A 23008-nucleotide genomic window follows, 5' to 3' on the forward strand; every position below is an offset into this window, starting at 1 on the left:
ATCACTCACGATCCAGTTACTGCCCGCTGTCCACAAACAATGCCTCCAGCCGCTCTCTCGCCAGCGCGCAGCGTTCGCTTTGAGAAAGGCTGTCATTTTACGTGTGCTGGAGGCTAGGCCACGAGGCTAGGCCACGGCACTGACAGCTTCACACCCGGTTACACAACACACAGCGCCGGTAACCAAGAGTCCTGCAATCGTGGTAATGTCGGAGCACGCAAATGACGATAGGGGAAAAGCTGGCCTGCCCAAACGCGGCCACCTAGCAGCCCCGACTGGGCCGCCGCAGCTTGTCTGCCGGCAGCCGCCCTGCCTGGCGCTGCCTCGCAGAAACCTGCCCCCGCACACAAGCACACACAACTAACAACCCCACGGTCTCAACCAGGCACGCACCCATGGACCCTTTGCTCAGGGGGCTCAGCCCAAAACAACAGACCACTGGCTGCTATTAGCTCACGCCGGAAACACGATCGAAGGAAAGCCACAAAGCCACAGCTGTTTGACAACAATGACAAGCCGAGAACCACGATGCACGAAACCGCGCCCATCTCCCCACCCCGGCACCACGGGCACCCGCCTCCACAAGCCTATAGCCGCCACCTTCTTCGAATTCTGTTTGAGAAGTTAGAATCTGAAATGGCTCTTAATGCTTCGCACTTCGATGACTGCCTCAACACGTCTTGGGCCGGGGCGCAAGCGCGGCATCCAAAGTTGCCACACGACCATGCGCGGGCTGCCCAGACACCACCGTGCCTGGTTACCCCCCGAGACTTTGTCATTGGGCCCGGGCACATACACCCCCCCGTAAGACGTGTGCCTCATTGCATGCGTTGGCGAGTGCCCCACTGCCCCGGGCGGGCGTGAGCCTTGAGCACACGACTGGGTGGTGACCCCCTGGGGGCGTCCACGCACAAACTCCTGAGCCAGCCTGAGCCCTGCTCACTGCGCAGTCGTCAAACTACAAACATCCTCTGACACAAACAAATCCGGCTTCTGCAACCCTGGAAGACGAAAGGTCCTGCATCATGTTGGGCGCATTCCGGACGACCAAGCATAACCCACATCACCACACTACGACTTCAACAACCTCGTCCAAAAACACCTCGTTCCAAAGTCGCGCTCCCATTCTCGTGACACAATAACAACATTCTGTTAAATTGTGGCCGTTTCCAAAAGGACCCCGGCTGTCCGGGACAGGTAGTTTCGAAACCTTCGGCCTCAGACATTGCACCATCGTGGCGTTGGCGCAGCCCACTTTCCCTTGAGAGGGAGAGCCACCTTTTTTGTTCACCACCTCGGCAAAACGTGCAAGTTCAGAAAGAAGTACCACGAATTGATTGACATATACCGTACTGTACGTCAAACAATGCCGGGGCCATACATGCCATGGCCCTTCGTCTCGCGTCCTATCCTCCAACCTCCGTCCTGTCCAATAATGCTGGACGTCCTGTCCCGTCTCATTCGACGTCCTATCCAATTATATCCTTAGTCCGTAGTCGAAATCAATAGCGTCCGTTGTCCTTTCCAGTCTGGCCACACGGCGCAAACACTCCCTCCTGGCCCGACCATCACGATGGGCCCTGGGCCCAGGGAAGGGAAACACGATTGCCGGACCCAACCTGCGTTGACCAGACCCCATCCCGCAATCAACTTCAGCCCGCCGCGCACCGCGCGCATATCGCAAAAACCACACATCCCTGCCTTGACATCCCCTCACACGTGCATGGAAAAGTCATACCATTTGCTGACGTCGAACAACATCCGTGTTGACACGCCACAGGAAGCAGAATCTCGCGTCTTGTTACCGCGGTTAAGCAATACGTGTAGAAATGGAGTGAAATGGACGTTTAAGCAGTAGCATGACCTGTAAACACCGCCCCTCATTACCTGACACCGCCATTGCTGGCGGCCGAGTCGGTGACAAAGCAATCGAATGGATAGCTTCGGCGCGCGCTGTCACCGAAATACATAAATACCTTGAAAAGATTACGATACTTGCCATCGCCTCCACCTGCCAGCCACTTATCCCAGCCATTTATCCCATGTACACATCCACACTGCCACCATGCATTTCAGAAAAGGCTACCACACGCCAATGTTATGAATGCAAATGCTTCTTGATGACCACAGTACCTATCGCTGCCTCTTGTCGCCTACTGCAGCCTTGCCACCAGGTGCCGCTGCGTTCCCCACAGCCCGCTTCTCCTCCTCCTCCTCCGCCCCCTGCCTGACCTCCTGCCCTGCCCCCGTCACCCCACCATCAGCCGTTGCCGCCGCCGCCGCCGCCGCAACCCCAAGGCGTGGCGGCCCCAACAGACGCTCCCTCAGCACCGACCGCGGCAGTAGCACCACCCGACGAACCGTATACCTGGACCGCGCCGCACACGCCGCACACCACACCTCCAGCCGCCGGTGCGGACCACCGCCGCCGCCACCACTGCCGTGACCGCCGCCGCGCTTGCTAGCCGCCGGCGGCCGTGCCTTGTAACCGCCGATGTACAACGGCCGGCCGCAGCCGCCGCCGCTGCTGTTGCAGGACAGGTTGCAGATCTCCTCGGGCAGGGCCTCGGCAAAGATCTCCTCATCTGATGCCGTAACGTTGTTGCCGGCGGTGTCCTGATCAGGATCTCCAAGAAGGTCGAACTCCCAGTCAAGATCTGCATCCTCGGAGCGGCCCTGATCCGTGTCGGCGTCTTCTGATGGCGCAGCCTGGAGCCGCTGCGACGGTGCTGGCTGCGGGTGCGGCGGCAGCGGCGGCTGCGACCGTGATGGCGGCGGCTGCATGCCGGTGTCCTCGACGGTGGGAGGCGGTGGCGGCATGCGAGCGGCTGTTTCTGCATCTGCTGCTGGCGCTGGCGCTGAACCCATCGCCGCTGCTTCCACTGTGCAGTCCGCTGGCGCCAAGGCCTTGGTTGCCTCCGGCAGCGCCTGCTCCTCCACACCCGTGCCGCCGTGCTGTTGCACCTGCCGCGCCGCCTGACCCTGCTGCAGCTGAGCCTGAGCCCGCGCCCGCCCTTCCTGCTGCATTCCAGGCACAGCCTGCCTCTGTTGCGGCTGTTGGGGCACGCTGCGGGGCGGCAGGCTGGGCGGGTTCAGTACCAGCGGCGGACGTCGCTCCGCACCCGGCCACTGCCCATCGGCTTGCGCCTGTGCCTGCCGTGGTTGCGGCTGCTGTGGCTGCGCCTGCGGCCTCCAGCTCTCTGCTGCCAGGTGAGGGGCAGCAGTCTGCAGTTCTGCATGTGTCGCCAGTGCCGCCTGCAATGGCCACGACGCCTGTGACGCCACCTGGAACGGCCCAGGCTCCACCCCATGCTGGTGCTGGTGGTGGTGGTGCTGCTGGTGCTGCTGCTGGTGTAGAAGCGACAGCCGCTGCAGCTGCTGCCACTCATCCAGCCGCGTGGGCTGCAGCCGCAGGACGGGGTGGTGCTGGCCGCCTGTAAGCGCCGGCCGCCGGGCCACATGGTGGTGCTCCTGCGACAGTAGCAGCGCCGCCAGGGCCGAGTACTGCGCGTCCGGGTCGAGCTGCAGCAGCCGGTGCTGCAGCGGCGGCGGCAGCGGCAGTGGCAGGTCATGGAACTCCTCCCAGAGCTGCTGCTGCCACTGCTGCAGCAGCAGCAGCCGCTGCCGCTCCGCCGCCTCCTCCCGCAGGCGGTGCCGCTGCTGCTGCTGCTGCTGGTGGTGGTGGTGCTGCTGCAGCCTCTGCTGCTGCTCATCCTCCTCCGCTGCCAGCGAGCGCTGCTGCAGCAGCCGGCACCTCTGCTGCTGCATCTGTTCTTCATCTTGCTGAGGCGGCGTTTGCTGTTGCGGTGCTTCGGCACCCTCTGGCCTCGGCAGCGCCAGCGCCAGCAGCGACTGTGAAGGAGCGGGCGCAACGCGTATCTCATCTCCTGCCTGCTTGCACACCATTTTAGCAGGCGGGCCCGAATCGGCCTCGGCCGGCCGCTTGTTGCACGGATCCCGCTCGTTCCCACCCGCGCTCGTCCTCGTGTTGGAGGCCTGTGACCCGCCCGCCTCGATTGCTACTGCCGGCACAACCCGCTGTTGCAGCTGCTGCTGCTGCTGCTGCTGCTGCTGCTGCTGCACCTGCTGCTGCAGTTGCTGCAGCTGCGGCTGCCCCTCCTGCCGCTGCCGCTTCTCCTGCGGCTCCTTCTGCTGCCGCTGCTGCCGCCGCTGCTGCCGCGGCAGCAGGTTCTCCGCCGCCTCCAGCGCGGCCATGCGCCGCGCCAGCGCCAGCACCTCCGGGTGCACCGCCTCGGGCGGCTGGGCGGTGAGGGCGTAGCGGAACAGCAGCGAGGCGAACATGCACGACTGCGGCTGCATGGAGCGCTGCTTGCGCGCCTCGGGCGGAGCCTGTATGTGCAGCCGATAGAGGACAGGGCGGTGGCGGGGGCGAGGCGGGGGATGGACATGAGGTCGTGAGCAGGGCGTCGCGTACAGGTACGTGGGCAGGTTCAGGTTGCGGAGGTGTGCGGACACAGGCGACGACGGCATCGGCGCCAGCAGCCACTCACGCACCCAGCAAGCCGGCACCGCTACGTCTCCATGTCGCAAGCCACTGCGCACTGAGCGCGCCGCGCCAAACATCGCACAGCCCAGCAGGCAGCACGTCGCACGTCGCCCGCCGCACAGCACGCACCTGCTGATAAAGCCGCGCCATGGCCATCGCGGTGTCCACGGCGGCGGCCATGGCGGGCCGCGGCACCAGGTTCCACGACACGTTGAGCGCCGAGGTGCCCGTGACCGAGTGCGGCAGTGCCGACACCAGCAGCACCCCCGGCGGCTGCAGCACCTGGGGGTGGGGGCCGCGAGGCGGCGGTTGCGGGGCGGTTATGGGACGGTTACGGCACGCTTACTGATGTGACGGTTGTAAGGCAGTGATGGGACGGTTATCGGATTATGGTTGTGAGGCGGTTGTGGTGTGAGCGGAGCGTGACTGATGTATGGAAGACGCGACAGACCCGGTGACACTGCAGGTATGTGGATGGGTGCAGCGTGGCGAGCAGGCGCACACCGCGGGCACCCCCGAAGGAGCTCAGACCGCCACACGCCAAGCCCCCTTCCTTAACTAGTCATGAATGTAACCCCCACGCGCCCCTCCGACTCACCAGCTCCACGCCCTCCACGTGTCGCGGCCGCACCACCACATTGCGGTACGTCAGCAGCGTGTCCACCCAGCCCCCGCCGCTGCCTGTGCCCCCGGCGCCCCCTGTGCCCCCGGCGCCACCTGTGCCACCTGTGCCCCCGGCGCCGCCTGTGCCGCTTGTGCCGCCGCTCCCCGCCCCACCACCGGCGCCACCGGCGCCCCCCACTCCGGCTCCGGCCCCACCACCACCGCCACCAGCTCCTGCCGCCCGCGCACTGCTGCCATCACCTTGGCGGCCGCCGCCAGCAGCGGCAGCGCCGGCGGCAGCGCTGCCGGCGGCCGCACCCTCCGCAGCGCCGTCAGGCGCGGCCCCACCAGCCGCGCCCACTGCCGCTGCCCTGTCCGCCCCAGTGGTTGCCCCGACAGGTCCGTGCGCCTGCGTGTGCGGCGGTCCGGGCGCCTGCGCCTGGGCGTCGGCGTGGGCGTTGGTGCGTCGTGACGGGCCCAGCGCGCCCGCCGCCTCTGCCACTCGTTGCACCACCGCCCGAATACCGAGGGCGTCGCGGCCGGCGGGCGCGAAGGCCCAGCGGCGGTGCGTGAGGCGGCGGACGAAGAAGCGGAAAGCGGCGAGGTCGGCGGTGTTCGTGACCTGTGGTTGGGACACACGTGGAGATAGACGCGAGCTCGTGACTCGTGAGGTGGACGGATGCGGCAGGAGTGGCACAACGGGGTTGTGAGCTTAAGGCAACGGGGTATATGTGCAGTGGAAGCTGGGCGGGACAGGGGGCCGTACACCGGTCCACCTGGACACCTGCCAGGCCACACAAACATATTGATTGCCAGGACACACACGCACCCGGGAGGTATCGAAGCTGAGCCAGGCGTTGAGGTTGATGAAGCTCATGTAGCCGTCCTCCACCTGTGACCCAGGCAGGCAGGCAGGCAGGCAGGCAGGCATCAACAAACGATGACGTACGTCGGTCATCGCGAGCAGCAGACCGGCCGCCGCCCCAGCCCCCCCTCCCGCCGCTCTATACCCCCGCCTTTGCCCGCTCCTTCTCCTCCCCACATCCCACCGACCCCCTTTTCTCCTTGACATCTCCCAGCTCCCAGTCTGTCACCCCGACAAACCCTACAACCCACGCCTACAACCCCGCGGGCTCTAGCAGCGCCTCACATGCATGCCCGCCAGCGCGGGGCCGCCGCTGTACATCCAGGCGGTGCCGGCCGTGACGCCGTCCAGCGGCCCGCCCGCCACGCGGCAGGCGGGCGCCAGCACGTCCGCCGCCAGCAGGCCGCAGAAGTAGGCCGCATCGCAGGCGTCGGCGTCGGCGGCGGCCCCGTGGTCGGAGGGTGCAAGAGTGGGAATGGAGGCGGCGTCGGAAGGCCATGAGCGCGACGCGTCTGGGGCGTCTGCGGCGCCTGGGGCTGAGGCTGCTGGGGCGGGGGCTGAGGCGGGGGCGGCGGTGGGCGCCCCAACAGCGTTCTCTGCTGGGCACGGCTGTTGGTGCCGTTCGTGCTGTTGGTGTGCTGGGTGCTGCTGATGGTGCTGCTGGCTGCTGGGCGAGGCCGCTGCGGCTGCGGTGGCTGCGGCAGCGGGAGGGCACTCCATGAAGTCCGACCCAAGCCGCTGCAGGAAGTCCAGAACCTGCAGCAGCCGAGCAGAGGGACATCAGGGCATTGGGACATAGGCGCCGCAGTGGACATGGCAAATAACACTCGATACACACTCAGGCCTACACCTGCGCCCCCACACACTTCAGCTGCAACCCTTCCAACCCACTCAGCCGGCCCTGGCGCACCTTCTCATTGCCCGCCTCCACCACCCTCCCGTCCTTGGCGTAGTACCCCCCGTCCACCGCCGCCGCCCGCTCCCGGAACAGCCATCGCTCGTAGCGTGCCGCCAGCGGCGAATCACCGCTGCTACAGCCGCCGCCGCCACTGCCCATGCCAGTGCTACTGCTGCAGCCGGCCTCCGCCTCCATCACGGCTTCCAGGGCTGCTACAGCCTCCAGCACGGCCGCGTCCGACGCGGTGGACCGCCGCAACTCGTCCAGTGTCGGCGGCGGTGCGCAGGAGGCGGCGGCAGCCGCGGCGGCAGCCGCAGCGGCAGCCGCCTTTTTGGACGTCGCCTTTCCGCGGCTGCCGCTGCCTCCCGCACCGGCGCCGCCAACAGATGCACCAGCGCCGGCGCCGCCGCCGCCGCCGCCGTGTGCATGGCTGTGGTGGCTTTGCATGGCGAGCTTCTTGGCTGCTGCTACAGCCGCCTGGCGCGGCACGTAGGGCGTGAGCGCCAGGGCATGGGATGAATGCACGTGTTCGCTGTCCGGGTGCTGCTGCTGCTGCTGCTGCTGCTGCTGCTGCTGCTGCTCTGATGCAGCTGCCTCGCGTGGCGCCTGGTTGCGGTCATGTGACGGCTGCTGCGGCTGCTGCTGCCGCTGTTCCGTTTGCCCATTCTCCTGCTGCCTTTCCGCTGGCTCTGCCTTTGGCGGGCCCCCATGATATTCCTGCCGCCGCACCTGTGCCTGTGGCTGCGGCAGCTTTGGCTGCTGCTCCGGCTTTAGCTGTGGCTGCAGCAGCACCGCCCGCAGCCACAGCAGCGTGAGGCGGATGAAGTCCATGCGGCGCATGCTGAGGGGCTGGCGGGCGCCGCGCTGGTCGAAGGACACAGTGGCCGTGGCGCGCGTGCTGCGCTCCACACACTGGCTGCTCACCTGCACGGCAGCATGCAGGCAGAAGTGTAGGGTTTATGAAACGCCCAGCACAGGGCAGCTGCAACGACGGGCAAGCAATGAGGTTCGCGCCGACCCCACCACAATTCCTGCTCCAACCCTTGCAGCACGCCATTTGCTGCGTACGTCAGCACGTCCTTCACCTCCTTTTCCCGCGCGCGCTAACCACGTCTCCGCCACCCAGGCACCCCTTGCGCACATCCACCCGTCACCTAACCCAGTATGCACCATTGTTTGTAGCCTTCCCAGCCCCACCCGCCAGGCTGCACGCCGCGACACGCACCGGAATGTCCTGCTGCAGGTAAGCCGCCGTCTCCTCGGCGTCATACTCCAGCGGTCGCACCTGTCGGTAGGCGCTTACACCAGGCGGCAGCGCCGCGCAGTAGGCCGCAAACGCCGCCGCCGAGGCCGCGGGCGACTCCGGGTCCTGGTCCGTGTTGCTGATCAGGTGGTGGTGGGGCCGGCTGCCGCCAGCGGTGACGGCTGTATGGATGGCTGTATCAGTGGCTGCGGTAGAGATAGAGGGTGCGGCGGCGGCGGAATCGGCGGCAGCCGCGGCGATGGCGGCCGTTGCGGCCTCAGCCGCTGCGCCTGCAGGTTGCGAGGTTGCGGCGGTTGCGGCTGCCGCTGCCGCTGCGACGGATTGGGTCGCACGGATCTCGCTGTCATAACTTGCTGTGGTACCGGCATCCGTCCCGTTGGCGACTGTAGCAGTGCCGGCGCCGTTACACGCCCGAAGCTCCCCTCCGCAGCCCGCTGCCTGCGCGGTCGGCCCGGCGGCGTCATCTGCCTGACCCGCCCACAGCGCCCGCGCTTCCTCCTGTCGCTGCTGCTGCTGCCGCTGAGCCGCCGGCGCGGGCAGCCGATTCCCGCCGCTATCCATGTGCACACGAGATTCTACAGGGCAGGAGGCCGGTGGCATCAAACGTTGGACAAACGTGTCCGCGTGAGGCGCGTGCGGTGACGCGAGCCCGCCTGACGGCGCGGCAGGCTCCGCCGCTGCCGCGGCGGCGACAGCCCAATCATGTGAGGCCGGCTGGGAGAGGCCATGCGATGCTGCCAGGCTCCTGCTCCTGCTGCTGATGCTGGCACGATTGTTCTTGCAGCCGGGGCAGCCGCCGGGACACATAGGCCCCGCGGCTACGGCAGGTGCCCCGGCGGCTGCGGCGCACGTGTGGTTTGGCGGCGCGCTGAAACCGTTGCAGAGGGCGTGGTCACTCGGCGTGGCCGCGCAATCTACAAGAGGTGAGATACGGTGGCCGTGTAGCCGGGGGCCGCATACGACAGCATTCCGGCGGTCGCAGTCAGCCGCAGCCGGTAGCATTGGCGCGTGCGGCGCTGCGCGGTTCGTCGCGGCCGTGGCGGGCCTGCCAGGTGTGAGTGACAAGCGATACAGCGGAGTTTAGCGTTTCTGCCGGCCCCAAAACGGCGATAGATAGTAGATATACGCATTGCAGGCCGTTGTAAAGGGGCCCGGCGGTGGAAACGCTCGGGGAGCCATCACCTGCGCCAGCGCTCGCCGTGGCCAGGCCGGGCAGGAGGCAGTCGGCGAGTCGGTGGAGACGCTGCGTCGAGCCCTGCGGCCTCAGGACACAGGCCCCCGCTGACCGAGAGCTGGTCCACCACCGCAGGCTGTGTCCCTGTTCCCACCCAATTACCCGCCCATGTACAGGCCTGCAGTACGCGCGACCAAGGGCGTCGCCGCCCAAGGGCTCCGGGTGGCCGGCCCTACCCCAGCCGTCCCCCGCCGCTTGCCTACCTCGCTGCTGGGCAGGACTGGCCTTCGCGCTCATCAGCTATCATACCACCTGCGACATTGAAACCTGGGCGCGTAAACCTCCCTCAATGTCGCATTCCCAATTCCCAATGCCGCGACACGGCGAGCCGCAAAAACCAGTTGGCCTTAGACTAGGACCAATTGTTTGCTCCCGAGGACTCACCAAAGGTGAGCAAGGTTGGCGTCACGCAGTACGCATGCCGCTTGCCCTTCAGAGCGAGCTCTCCATCATTGTTACAGTATCTATCATACAAGGCCGTAAATTTGGACGCCAGATAACTTTCGTTTTCACGCGTTTCTTAGGCAGACTCGCCTGAGGAGGGTCACGCAAGTTCGTCACAGTCACAAGCAACGAAGCACGTCAACGTCTCCTAATTGTATATGTACGCCTGTCAATCGACCTTGAGTGACCTCTTCAGTGTCGCGACACGCCCGATGTCGTTTCCCCTCCCGAATTCTGTTTGCGACGCCTCCTCCTTCCTGGACAGCCTTACTGGCTGTGCTGAAGCTGGTTCCTGCAATGGCCTGCTGCACAACAGGTAAGCATGATGCTGCTGCGCAGGGAAATTGAGCGCTGCTGTGACTGCTTAACGATTGGCACCTGCACGTAGCCTCACGTAGCTAGTGTGCACAATGCGCCTGGGGGGACTGGCCAAGGGACTGGCCGAGCAAGCAGCGCAGTGGCCAGGGGGGACCGAGACCCCGAGCATTTATGTCAGGTCGGGTGCGCGGGCAGCGCGGCAACCTGCCCCAGCCGAGCACCCGCCCCATTGTAGCTGTTGGTAGAGCTCACTGTGCAGACGTCCCTCCATAGGGATGGCGCAAACAATCTTACGCCCCCGTTGCCCACAAACCCAGGGCTTCCCCGCCGTTCCCGACACCGCGTGCCACCGCCGCTCCCGTGCCCGTTGAGCCCGGACGTGGATCCAGCCTCACCTGGCAGCATTGAGCCGGGAATAGGACACGCATAGCTCCGAATTACATATTTGTCAAATTGGTTATGATAAAGCACCAAGACTCATTCTGTCGACGCGCATACAAGCGCGCTGCGTCTCGCTAGTGCCTCGCTGCTGTGTACTGTGTGCCGAAAACCCCATTACAACACTACGGAGCTGCAATTGAGCACCAAGGCTACAATTCAACCTCAACCGGCGCGAGGCAGGGCAGAGCGGGACCATGGCAGCGGAGGACGAGGATATCGAACAAACGTTGCATGTAGCCAGATCTATATCTGTATATCGCATTCCGCCTCGCCCGGGAGCGCAAGGGTGGCGGAGTGGGGATTGGCTTGTGAGTGACAAGCTGTTCCAAGGCCGGCTCCGCATCGTCGCAAAGGGCGAGTTATGCGAAATACGGATGGAGGATGTTAACAGGTGAGCTGGCGGACGCATTGGTGGAGCTGGGCCAGCCGTGACCCCACAGTGACCCCACAGGGAACCACGTAGAAGCAGCCCCTTCGCTGGAAACCCCTTGCGCTCAACCTGCCACTCAACAGCATGCGGTGCATCGCAGCTGGTTACCGGGGGGCCCAGCAGCTTCCAGCTTGTAAGCAGACGAGCCAGTGCAACGCGTAGGGCCCTACGCGTTGCAGCGGCGCCGCGCCGCGCCGTCACATCCGCAGCCCCAGCACAACGCACAGCTCCTTCTCGGCCCCTCGCGCTCCCCTAGCCCCTGCCCTCCCCAACCTCGCCCCTCTCCCCCTTTCACCTGCTCCCCTGCCTCCCCCACATTCACCCCTTCCGCTCACCCCATCCCGGCAGCGGCGAGCTGTTCGCGGTGTGCCCGGTGCCGTACGGCCAGCGCAACCTGGCGGTGGAGCCGGTGACGGACAGCAGCCGCTACTACGTGCTGCGGGTGGAGGACCCCACCACCAAGCGACACGCCTTTCTGGGCATGGGCTTCGACAACCGCAGCGACGCCTTCGACTTCAACGAGGCGCTGGTGCGTGTGCGTAGCAGCGGGGGCGCAGGAGCGTGGGGGGTTAGGAAAGCACAATGGGGAAAGAGACGTGGTGAGTGTGGCGGGGGCAGGGAAGCGTGTGCAGCCGCTGGGGGATGGGCAGGCGGCGTATGGGCTGGTTGGAGATGCGGCGGGGGCACCTGTGCAACTGACACGGTGCAGTGTGGGTAGCCGCACAACAAGAGGGCGTGGCGCACGGCTGCACAGCTACCGCAGCTGGGTGTCAATCACGGACACGCACCGCACCAGGCCTCCGCTACGCGCCATCGCCCACTGCCGTCGCTTTTGCCCCCCTTCCCCCGCCACCTGCAGGTACGGCACGAGCAGCAGGTGGCCCGTGAGAAGGCGGCCAAGGCCAAGCTGGCAGGGGGCGCCGCTGCGGCAGGGCCTGCGGGAGGCGGCAGCGCGGCGGGCATCACGGCCGCAGGGGCAGCGGCCAGCAGCAGCGCCGCGGCCGAGGTGGACGTGTTGTACCGGCACACGGCTGACCTGAAGCTGCAGGAGGGGCAGACAATGCGGTGAGAAGTGTTGATAGATTGGCAGAGCGGTGATGCTGATTGTCGCTGACGGTGACATCAGATAGCCTACTGGACTTGTGCCATTTCGATCTGGGGGTTGGGCTCCAGCTTTCGGCTGCGCGACGGCCTGAGGCTCGACAAGAGCGCGTTCGTGCTTGCGTTTGTCTGTCAGGAGGATCCATGCTGTTTGTGGCCTAGCTTTTCCATGCGCAGTTTTCGTGTAGACCATGACCGCAAGTTCCTTTGCGGTGTGCGTGTGTGCGCATGCGTTAGCTCGTATGCTGACTACGTGTGTATGCGGCCATGCTGTGCAGAGTCAACATGAGCGGCATCAAGAAGCAGGGAGCCGCTGGGACTGCTGGCGGCAAAGGCTTCCTCGAAAGCACTGGTGTGCCAGCAGCGGGCGGGCTGTTGGTGCCGCCGCCACCGCCCCCCGCGCCCTCGACCTCATCACACGGCACCGCCGCCGCGTCAACAGGCACCGCGCACGCATGGACCATGGTGAGACGACGGATTTGCCGCCAGCTGCTTCAAATTGTTTCTCTTCCAACCAACAACTAATCGTATCTGTCCATGTTTTTCTCAACCAATACGTCTCTGCCCCCGTGGCATAGTTTGATCCCAACCCCTTGTCCAAATGCACTCGTATCCCCACCACAGTCGCTCGCGCCGCCGCCTCACGACGCGGCGTCGGCACCGTCAACGCACCCGCAGCAGCCGCAGCAACAGCAGCCACCGCAGCTGCCGCGGTCCAGTGGCGGCATATTCTCTTACTCCGACTCGGGGACGCCTGCAGCGGGAACGGTGACTGTCGGTAGCAGCGCAGCAGTGCAAGCAGCAGGCTTGGCGGCGGCGCCTTGGCCGGCCGCGGCTCCGGTTCCAGCTGCCGCTCCTCCGGCGCAAGAAGGCTGGGCGACTTTCGACTGACGGGTGTTACCCCTTAGCTTGCATAGCTAGTACGCATCATTGCATTTATGGATAAGCCACCAATGCGAGGCACACGAAATCTGGTGGCGCGCGGGGCTTATACCTACCCTTGACCGGAACCTGACAACCCAGGTCCGTTACCTACCCGCACCGCCTATGTTACCGGCTTTGCGTGAACGGCGTGTGTTTATGCGCGCGCACATCGTGTGCTGCCTGTTGACCAAGTTAGCATGACAGCATGAGCTGTACGCCGTGCCGGATTGGCGCCTTCTTCCCGTACGGACGATGTCGCGTGGGCCCGTGACACGCGGCGACGCAGCCACTGGGTCGCCGACCACACTGGAGCAGTGGAGCTGTGCTTGGAGAAGTGGGTGTTTGGTGCAGGCAAGCTTGAGGGTAGACAAGACTCAGGAGTGCGGCAGTTGCGGTCTGCGGAGGGCGTATGAGGGCGTATGGCCGTTGTGGACGCGGTTTGGATGCAGTGTACGATGGAGCGGGCGCTTCCCCATGCGCCCAAGCATGAGCTGCCCTTGCACGGTTGCACCACATTCATTGCGGCACAAGGGTCCGCCAGGAAGCAAGGTGCAACTACGTGCTTATGCTGGGTTTGCTGCATTCTTTCGCCCGTACGTACACGCGAACTCGGCGCGGTGATAGGACGTTTGGCAGTCATGCCGCCGTGTGAAACACAAGCGACTTGGGGATGAAGTGCAGCTGTGGCGAATGTGAGGCTGTTTGGCCGGTACATGGCAGGTGATACTGCTGTGGAATGCATGGGGCCGCCTTGGGTGTGACGTGCAGTGCTAACTGATGAGACAGGTGCCTAGTGCCGCCGCAGCGGAGGGCCTTCATCCAACTACGTGGGGAGCATCTCTATCGCGCTTCTAAAACGGGGCGCGGCATAATTACACCTTGCGCGCTACTAACACCGACACAGTGCGGTCATCGCCAATAGAGCCACATGCGCGTCCATGAAGTACTGGGCTGCTGGCGCTGGTCTGGAGCATTGAATGAGCTTCTTCAGTCCCGTATACGGTCCCGTCACAATCACGACGAGTACGCCATGTCTTTCTAGCTACCAAACCGCCGTGTCAGCGCGCTGCACTTCCTAGACATGTCTTTCTATCAGCATCCAGCCTCCATCAGTGCGGCCTCGGCCATCTGGTGTCCAGGCCTCCAGGGTGTGTGTGGGCGGGGGGGGGGGGGATCGGCAGAATTGTGCCGGATGCCCGGATCTATATCTGTATATCGCATTCCGCCTCGCCCGGGAGCGCAAGGCTGGCGGAGTGCGGATTGGTTTGTGAGTGACAAGCTGTTCCAAGGCCGGCTCCGCATCGTCGCAAAGGGCGAGTTATGCGAAATACGGATGGAGGATGCTAACAGCTGGCGGCGCTGGCGGACGCATTGGTGGAGCTGGGCCAGCCGTGACCCCAGAGTGACCCCACAGGGAACCACGTAGAAGCAGCCCCTTCGCTGGAAGCCCCTTGCGCTCAACCTGCCAGTCAACAGCATGCGGTGCATCGCAGCTGGTTACCCGGGGGCCCAGCAGCTTCCAGCTTGTAAGCAGACGAGCCAGTGCAACGCGTAGGGCCCTACGCGTTGCAGCGGCGCCGCGCCGCGCCGTCACATCCGCAGCCCCAGCACAACGCACAGCTCCTTCTCGGCCCCTCGCGCTCCCCTAGCCCCTCCCCTCCCCAACCTCGCCCCTCTCCCCCTTTCACCTGCTCCCCTGCCTCCCCCACATTCACCCCTTCCGCTCACCCCATCCCGGCAGCGGCGAGCTGTTCGCGGTGTTGTTGTGTGTGGTTAGCTGATAGAGGTTACATGTGGGACGACAGCCGTGGACTAAGCCAGGGCCCCAACAAGGGGTGTCAGCTTTGTACAGCTGGAAAATGGGCTGAGCCCCCGTACGCTTGGGAGCTAATAGGCGTGTAACGCCCCACAGTCAGAGCCTCCATGCCGCTACGACGCGCAGGCGCATCGGCTAGGGACACTCGGGTTGGGGCCGTGCGGGACTTTCCGCGCCACATGCGTGCCTTGTCACGTTCCCAAACACCCCAAGCATTTCTTTCGCCTCCTGCCATACTCAACACCTCCCCGGCGCCCCACGCTCAAAGGGCTAGGCGCGGGGCGGGGGCGACCTCGGGGCTTCTCGGCATTCTGGCGCGTCGGCAGGCATGGCAGCGCAAGTCGCTCAAAGACTTTCGATATACTTCCCCGCTTTGCTTGCCGCCAACATAGTTTGCCTTAGAGACTGCATATCAGCGGGCACCGGATGCTTTCCTCGCGACCTCGCGAAAGTCAATTGTCCATGGACACGCGAAGGCACTTCTCGCTCCGCCCGAATTTTCCCTGCCACCTATTTACATGCAATAGGCATTAACAAATACTAATACGTAGCACTCGCGGTTTGCGCCAGTATGCTATGTTTTGCCGACACCACGCACGCACGCACGGACAGGGGTGTTCCTGGGGGGCTTCGCCCCCCCCCTGGAACGCTTCGCTGGGGGGGCTCAGCCCAAAAACGTACGAGACACGCACGCTCACCCGAGAAGAGATGTCAGAGATCCCCCAATCACCCCCATGCTCCTCGCCTCCGGAGAGGGGAGGAACCCCAGGCCCGGCTCACCGCAAACGCTAGCGCTGCTCACCTAAGCCGTGGGTCGGCGTCATAAGAATACCTCTTGCGAGTCCCTAAGCTGACAAGCTAGGGTGAGGCCGGTGGCGAGTCCGCTGTTGGCCCTACCAAGATAACCCCTCCAACATCATCTGACGCTAGGAATGGGTGCTGGTTCGGGAGAAGGTCCCAGCGGCGCGGAGGCCGACGCAGACTCACAAACGCAGCTAGCCGTGACCAGAAGTCCGCAATCACCTCCACACCGATCCTTCGCACAACAGCAACCTCCGCAGTCCGGTCTGCAGCCAGGGGGGGGTACGAACTAAACCTCCAGACCCCATGTCCCAAAACCTCCCGACCCCCCCTCCGGACCGACCGACCGACCCCCACCACCGTGCAACCCCTCAAAACCCCCTCAAAACCCTTTGGTTTTTAGCCAGGTCGATGTCAATGCAATTAGTACCCTGATGTCAATGCAATTAGTACCCTGATTGAAACTCTGAAAGTGGATTTGGAGTCCTCTCGTCAAAGCTCTTTCGTTTTAGAACATGGGGCCTTTTTCAGTTGAAACTACCCCCCCCTGCTGCAGCATCACGGCAAGCGTAAAGGCGCTGTCGGCCGTATTCCAGGGCCGCCACAGCAGCCAAGCACACGATGTCCCACACCGCCTGCGATAGCCCTGGTGGCGCCTGTACTAACCACACAGATGCGGGATAGAGTGACACTCCAAGTACTATGGATGTAATCCACGTCGGTCCGTTGTGGACGCGGTTTGGATTCAGTGTAGGATGGAGTGGGCGCTTCCCCATTCTGATGTCCACCGGTCTGCAGTTGTGTGTGTGTGGGGGGGGGGGAAGGGGGGGGGGGATCGGCAGAATCGGGCCTTCGGATCGGGTAATCGTGCCAAATCTGCGGCCGATGACTTCGTCCGGCTTCTAACAGCAGCTCCAGTCACACGACACACCACACACTGAATAATAGAACTGCGAACAAGGCTTATACAACTCGCTAGCTGAAGCGCTTAACAAGACTGCTAACTCCAAGAATTCCATTCGGCTTATTAAGAAAGTCTCTGCTTCTTCATATTAGGGGTTTGGCGGTCCTGTCTCTTGACGAACACGCAATAGCTTGGATTATCTGCCACCGGTGCGAGAGCGCACGCGAAGAAGCGGCCGACGTGGTGGGGCCACTCCACGTTCCGCGTCGGCGGCAGCCCCGTTGACAGGCTAAAGAGCATCGGAACGCACCTGCAATTCCAGCTATGGTAAGCGGAGACGCTGTAAGTTTGTGTGCTGGCACCATCGAATCGGGCGAAGTGTCCCACGGAATGAAACAGGGAGGCCAATTCTGCCTAGCTGGGTATATGGAAGCCGTAGATGTGCCAGGCGCGTGCTTTAGGGGGCTGTCGAGGACTACGTGTCTGCGCTCAGGAATTGCAGCCCCACGACCGGGACCAGCGCTGGCTCCAGTCTTTGGGACCTCTATGTGCAGATGTCTGCCAGAACTGAATCTCAGGCACGCCAGGTTTTGCGGAGCTTTGCGGAGGTCAATTTCAACAGAAATGCACCTTAAAGCGACTCGTCGCGCGCACAGATGCAGTCCCTCTGCCTAACACGCATCTTTATTCTTCGCCCATGAAACAGAAGTCGGACATCACCGGCAGCCCAAGCGAGGGCGTGGGCCCTCGCTACACACACGATGGCATGAGTGCCGAGCACGACCTCGCTTCCGACGACGAGCCTGAGACGGAGATGGAGGCTCTACAGCACCTGGCACCAGAGGACCGCCGCAAGGCCCTTCGGTAAGCGCTCTAGGCCTGTTCGGGTGCTAATTCCGACGAGTTTCCTGTCTTGGTTTCGCACGGTTTCCTGAGTCCGAACGTGCGAGACAAACACGATTTGCTCGCAAACACGATTTGCTCATCTTCGCTCCAAGCGTGTTTTGCGACTGAAGTCGAGGCATGTCGCCTGCCGGCCAACAGGCGACTCCGCAATCGCGAGTCTGCACGCCGAGTGCGCGCCAGGCGCTTACAAGAGATGTCGCAGATGGAGACCACGGTGCAGGGCATGCAGGTGCGGGTACCAAGGAGTTTAACCGGTTTTCGCAGCAGCTGAGTCACGTTTGTGCGCGGTCCGGTTACTGCCAGGCAGGGCTTCTGAGCCGTCGGCTTTCGGCCCCACCAACTAACTCAGCCCCGGTATTGGCTGCGTAACACAGGATGAGAATACGAGTTTGAAGGAACACGTGGCTAAGCTGCAGGGGCACATACAGCAGATGACTATGAAGGTGTACGAGGTGACGGCTAAGTGAGTGGGGCCGAACGGACACCGGTTTTTCAACAGCCTCTCCAGTCCACGGCCCCATTTACTGACAGACTGCTGTTGGTGCCTGTAGGTATGAGGCCGCAGTGGCCGAAAATGCTCAGCTACGTGTGGAGCTGCAGCGCTCGCGGCCGGTGAGTCTTGGGCTCCCAAGCTCGGGCAGAAAACACTGGATCCGTGCCGTCGTACCGTACGTATGGTTTGAGCCCAGAGCTCGCATCTGCCCTTGTCCATCACCGCCATCACTTATTCATATTTCTGGCATTTGTCTTGCAGGCATCCATCCCAGGCGAAGGCGGCTTCACGTTGCCCACCGCTTCGCTGATGGCGGCCCAGCCGCCGCTGCTACCCAGCGCACTGCTCGCCGCCGCGGCCTCGCAGGGCCCCAACTCAGCGCCCCCCTTGTGCCAGCCGGCTGCGCAGCAGCAGCAAAACCAGCAATCGCAGATGGAGAAGATCTCGGTGCAGGTGGGCGGCGACGGCGGTGCAGCCAACACCACGGCGGCCACGGCGCCCGGCTGCCTGTCCTCGCTGGCGCTGGGCAGCCACGCGCAGCTGCGCAACAGCAATGCCATGGACCTGGTGCAGCAGCGCGCGGCGCTGGACGAGGTGGTGATGCTGCTGCACGAGCACAAGCACCGCCGCAACCAGCAGGGCCCGGTGAGGCGCGGGATCGGGATCGGGAGGAGCGCTGCGTAGGGGCGCATGGCGGGAATCGGACAGGGAGATCTCGGGCCTGTTGTGGATGAGCTGGAAGAATACAAAGATATTGTATGCCAATAACGACGATGTTTGAGTAAAAATTTATTATGAACCTCCGCCCCTGCATCTGCCATCCAGGACCGCTCGGCGGGCTCGGAGATTGCCTCCAGCGGAGCCGGCAACGCGGTGGCCGGCGCGGTGCACGTGGCGCCGCACGCCAACAGCTTCAGCACCGGCGTGAACAACAACAACCTTAACCGCAGCACCGGCGTACACCTGCACATCCGCACCAGCAGCATCCTGAATGACGGCAGCGCGGTGGTCCGCTCTGGGTCCGGTGGGTATGTTGCGATGGCGGCGCCCAACGCGGCAAGCCCCGCGCTCGACATGTCAGGCGCTGCGGGGGCCGGCCTCCTGCCTGCCTACGGCAGCGGCCTTGCAGCAAACACGCCCAGCATCAACAACGCCGGCGGCCCAGGCCCCGTGCCGCTCAGCTTCCTGACCGCTAGCGGCAGCGCCAACAGCGGCGCGACAGGCGTCGGCGCGGCAGGCGCAGCTGCGGGCGTGGGACTGGGCGGCCATCGGGCGTCGTCCCCCATGGACATGATTACAGCGGCATCTGTGGCGGCGGCCTCGGCAGGCGTCGTGGCGGCGGGCGGTCTGGGTGACGGCAGCGGGGGGCGGCCGTCTCGCTCAGACGGGATGGTGAACATGCTGCAGATGACGCCGCAGCAGGTCACCCAGCAGCAGCTGATGGCGCAGATGCAGCAACAGCAGTCGCAGCAGATGGCAGCGGCGGCGGCGACAAGCGGCAGCGGCGGCCTGGGCCACCTGGCCGTCTCCTACAGCATGGATACCGCTTTTATGACGTCCCAGCAGCAGCAGCAGCAGCAGCAGCAGCAGCGCCTGCAGCAGCAGGCCCAACAGCTGCAGGCCCAACAACAGCAGCAGCAGGCCCAGGGCCCATCGTCCGGCATTGAGCTGTCTGCTGGGCTGTCGCAGATGCAGCAGCCGCAGCAGCAGCAGGCGCTGACGGGCGGCAGCCACTCGCAGCCGCTGCTGCAGCACCACCTGGTGGCGCACCACCAGCAGTTCTCGCTCTCGGGGCAGCAGCGGGGCATGGTGCTGGACGGCGTAAGCAACCAGCTGCACATGGCGGGCCAGTCGCAGCCGCTGCTGCAGCTGTACCAGCACCACAACACCGCCGCCGCGGATTTTGGCAAGATGTCGGCGCCCTTCCGCTCCAATGCCGCCGGCAACGAGGGCGGCTTCGGCGGAGACGGCGCGCTGCCCACCATCCCGTCCAGCGGCACGCTGACGTCCAACGGGCAGCTGTCCTATCTCGAGCGCGGCGTGTTGGGCGGCGGAAGCATGTACCTTGGCGGCACCGGCGGTACCGGCGCGGGCATGGCCGGCTCGCAGCAGGTGACGTTCCACAGCGCCTCGTTCGCCATGGAGCGCAGGAACGGAGGCACCGGCTTGACCGGCCTGCCGCAGCCGCAACCCCAGCAGCAGCAGCAGCAGCAACAGCCGTTCTTGTCGCTGGCAAGCGGGCTGCGCGGCGGCGCGGGCGGCATGAACCCTAGCTTCCTGCAGCTGCAGGAGCAGCAGGCGATGATGCAGCAGCACGGCCTGGGCGTGGAGGGCTGGCACCTGAACGCGATGGCGGCCGGCGTGGCTGCGCTGAAGCCCGAGGACATCAGCGAGGACATGATGATGACGCTGGACGAGCTGTCGCCGTTCGTGCCGCAAGACCTGTAGGGGCTAGGCTGGCTGCTGCGCCGGTTTGGTCTGTGCCGGCGCGGGCTGCAGCGAACGCATGGGGCTCGACACGTCATCGGAGTCGGCTGCCGGAGGTGGAGGAAGAAGGCCTGTCTGCAAGGCGGGAGCAGGTGTGCGTGCGCTCTCGCGGGGCGCCGGTCATTGCCAGGCGAGGCGAGGCGGGCGCGTGGCACCTACGGCCAACCGGAGATCAGGGAGCGAGAGATGTGATCCGCGCAAGGCGCAGTGCATGTGAATGGTAATGCTGTGGTGCAAGGGTGCAACGACACCAACAGCCGCTCTAGGAGGTTGTCTGGGTGCGTGAGCACATTCCGCAATCGGTTACGCAGCTGTGTTGCTGCAAGAAGAGTCCCAGCATGCGGCTACTGGCTGCAACGGGAGCGAGCCTCATGAACTTGGCTGCCTCTCCTGACGCTGATGCTTGCCATTAACCCATGGCTTGCTGAGAACAATAACGCTGCCGTTGACTTGGCACGACTCAAGGGTGCGCCGGCAACACAGGGGTGTGGTCAGTTATCTACGTGGCGTCGGCGTTCCAGGTGGGATGGCGCCGTTCGTCTGTGCCGCTCTGGCACAACTGCATGCAGCAGGGATGTGGGTAGCGCGGCTGCCATGCGGGCGCATAAGTAGGCCTTGATGGCTGATCGGTCCTTCATGCTGCGTGGTGCTGTGGAACGAAAGCGATTGTTGAGTCTGGATGCCTTCATGTTCGCTTTCTTGGAGCCTCCCTCGAGCCTCTACGAGTCTGGCAAATGCTATGACGGTACGGTCTTTCAAAACATTTTGTGGTTGGTTATCTGCGAGGTCGCGCCCGTCTATTTGATGGCTGCTATGGCGGCCAAGAGCTGTGGAGTCCCGCCACGGGACTTCGAGTGAGGCATACACTCAATTGCAGGGTGCGTCGTGCTAGTTCGTTTGGGAACTCGTCATGTGAATGAGATGGATTAATCACGGATGGATGTCGGGGGCAGGGTGCTGCCGTGATCAAGGTGCTGGACACCACGGCAGCCACCTGTGTACCCCTGGGTCGTACCATCTTATTCATCCAGGGACACATCAGGTTAACACGGCACAGACAGATGGTTGTGCTACTGCTTTGAAATGCTAAGGACTGTTTTGCATGGTACCTACCATGGCCGCACAATAATTAATAATTGGCCGCAAAGACGTGCCAAAGGTTTGTGGCTTTACATTCTCCATAATTACTCTGGTCGCTTGGTTCTTAGTTCCCGGCGTTGAGGTTGTTCTGTTTACGCTTGCGCATGGGCAGACCGGGGACAGCTTTTTCTGCCCCATTGCTACAATAAAGAAACAGTTTGCTCCGTGCTCACGGCACACGGGCTAGCTAGAACCCGTCAATCAGACTCCTCTGTGCCCCCGGTGCGGCGGGTCACGCCCACATGGGGCGCTTGACCTCCTTGCGACCGGGGACGGGCTACTGTGCTCGACTTCATTACGTGGTAGCGGAGCGGCAATAACGGCGCGCGTGCCGCGCGATTACGCCAAAGCGTTCTCCGGTCGGACACGGTTTTTATTACGTGTGGCATGTGGTCCAGGGCGAGAGCAGTGGACAAGTCCATGTTCAGGGCTGAGATGTTGGCCCATACGGCATCTTTTGTCCACACATGCACACACACGCACGTGCTGTGTTTGAAGCACGGATTAATAAGGAAGGGCCGCCCGGCACAAGAAATGGCATGGAGGATTATCACGTCCTGAGGACACGCTTGAACCAATTTTATAAGAAACCTTTCTCTCGGTGGGGTGGCGTTGGGAACGGGGCAAACACACGGTTTTGGAGAGCAGGATGGGGAATGCGAAGCAGGCAAATCGGGCCTTGTGTCGCACCATTACTGCGTACTCCATAGCATGTCACCGTTGTTTCGCATTTCTACATAGTATATGTGCGGTTAACGGATGCAGTAGTCTGCGGGGGAACGTAACGGCGAAGGAAGGCTGAAAGGATGGCGGGGACGCGCAACACACGAGGTCGTGTTGTGTATGTGCTTGCTGGCGCGAGGCCAATGGTTGTGGAAGGCAGTTGCGGTATGTCAGCAAGGACGGGAGGTTGACTGGGGGTGCGGGCCAGTAGCGCATCTTACTGGTCGGGCACTGCGGTGTGTCGTGGAGAAAGGGCATGGGGAGTACGGTAGTGCTGCCACGCAGGGAATATTGCGATGGACAGGTGAGGAAAAAACGATTTGGAGAGGACGCCAACCGGCGACGCCTTTGCGATTAGCTGAACCAGGAAGTTGCGAGTGGGGTGTGTGTGCGTCTGTTTTGATTCAATTTTATCGGATGGCGGGAGCTTTCAGGGCACTGATGGTGGTAGCCGTGCAGCGACAGCGAGTGGGCATGGCCACGTGAGATGCATAACGGGAGAGGCTCCCCGTACAACAAACTCAGAAAAGCTTACAAGCATGCGTGCTGGACACGCTTAACTGTGGCAGGGTGCGCAGAATTTCGTTACTGCTACAGTGCTTTCAGTGCTGATGCTAGGATGCACGAGGCTGGTGGCAAACGGTGATCCCCCAAACTCGGTGCGGGTGGATGAAGGTGTACTGAAATGGGTGTAAGGTTATTTCACTAT

At 63.4% G+C, this 23008-nt stretch overlaps 3 protein-coding genes across 3 annotated transcripts; 2 read left to right on the forward strand and 1 right to left on the reverse strand.

Annotated features, from left to right (window-relative positions):
• Window position 1: 1 nt before the first annotated feature.
• Window positions 2–10137, reverse strand: CHLRE_07g317950v5 (uncharacterized protein). The gene is made up of 9 exons (XM_043063920.1): window positions 9756–10137; window positions 9575–9623; window positions 8099–9182; window positions 6886–7797; window positions 6261–6731; window positions 5940–6002; window positions 5106–5732; window positions 4637–4789; window positions 2–4350 (listed from the first exon to the last, which is right to left on the reverse strand). The coding sequence occupies exons 2-9, from the start codon at window positions 9616–9618 to the stop codon at window positions 2134–2136; spliced, it is 5571 nt and encodes a 1856-aa protein (XP_042922488.1). The 5' UTR covers window positions 9619–9623; window positions 9756–10137; the 3' UTR covers window positions 2–2133.
• A 460-nt stretch (window positions 10138–10597) lies between these two features.
• CHLRE_07g318000v5 (uncharacterized protein) lies at window positions 10598–14020 on the forward strand. The gene is made up of 5 exons (XM_043063921.1): window positions 10598–10965; window positions 11353–11533; window positions 11864–12069; window positions 12384–12570; window positions 12730–14020. Exons 1-5 carry the CDS (start codon window positions 10949–10951, stop codon window positions 12994–12996), a joined length of 858 nt encoding a protein of 285 aa, XP_042922489.1. The 5' UTR covers window positions 10598–10948; the 3' UTR covers window positions 12997–14020.
• Window positions 14021–16587: 2567 nt separating this feature from the next.
• Window positions 16588–23006, forward strand: CHLRE_07g318050v5 (uncharacterized protein). Its single transcript, XM_001700770.2, has 7 exons — window positions 16588–16877; window positions 17257–17414; window positions 17595–17685; window positions 17831–17919; window positions 18008–18068; window positions 18211–18594; window positions 18775–23006. The coding sequence occupies exons 1-7, from the start codon at window positions 16875–16877 to the stop codon at window positions 20395–20397; spliced, it is 2409 nt and encodes an 802-aa protein (XP_001700822.2). The 5' UTR covers window positions 16588–16874; the 3' UTR covers window positions 20398–23006.
• The last annotated feature ends 2 nt before the right edge of the window (window positions 23007–23008 follow it).

Source organism: Chlamydomonas reinhardtii, chromosome 7 (assembly GCF_000002595.2).
Source record: "Chlamydomonas reinhardtii strain CC-503 cw92 mt+ chromosome 7, whole genome shotgun sequence".
Lineage (NCBI taxonomy): Eukaryota > Viridiplantae > Chlorophyta > Chlorophyceae > Chlamydomonadales > Chlamydomonadaceae > Chlamydomonas > Chlamydomonas reinhardtii.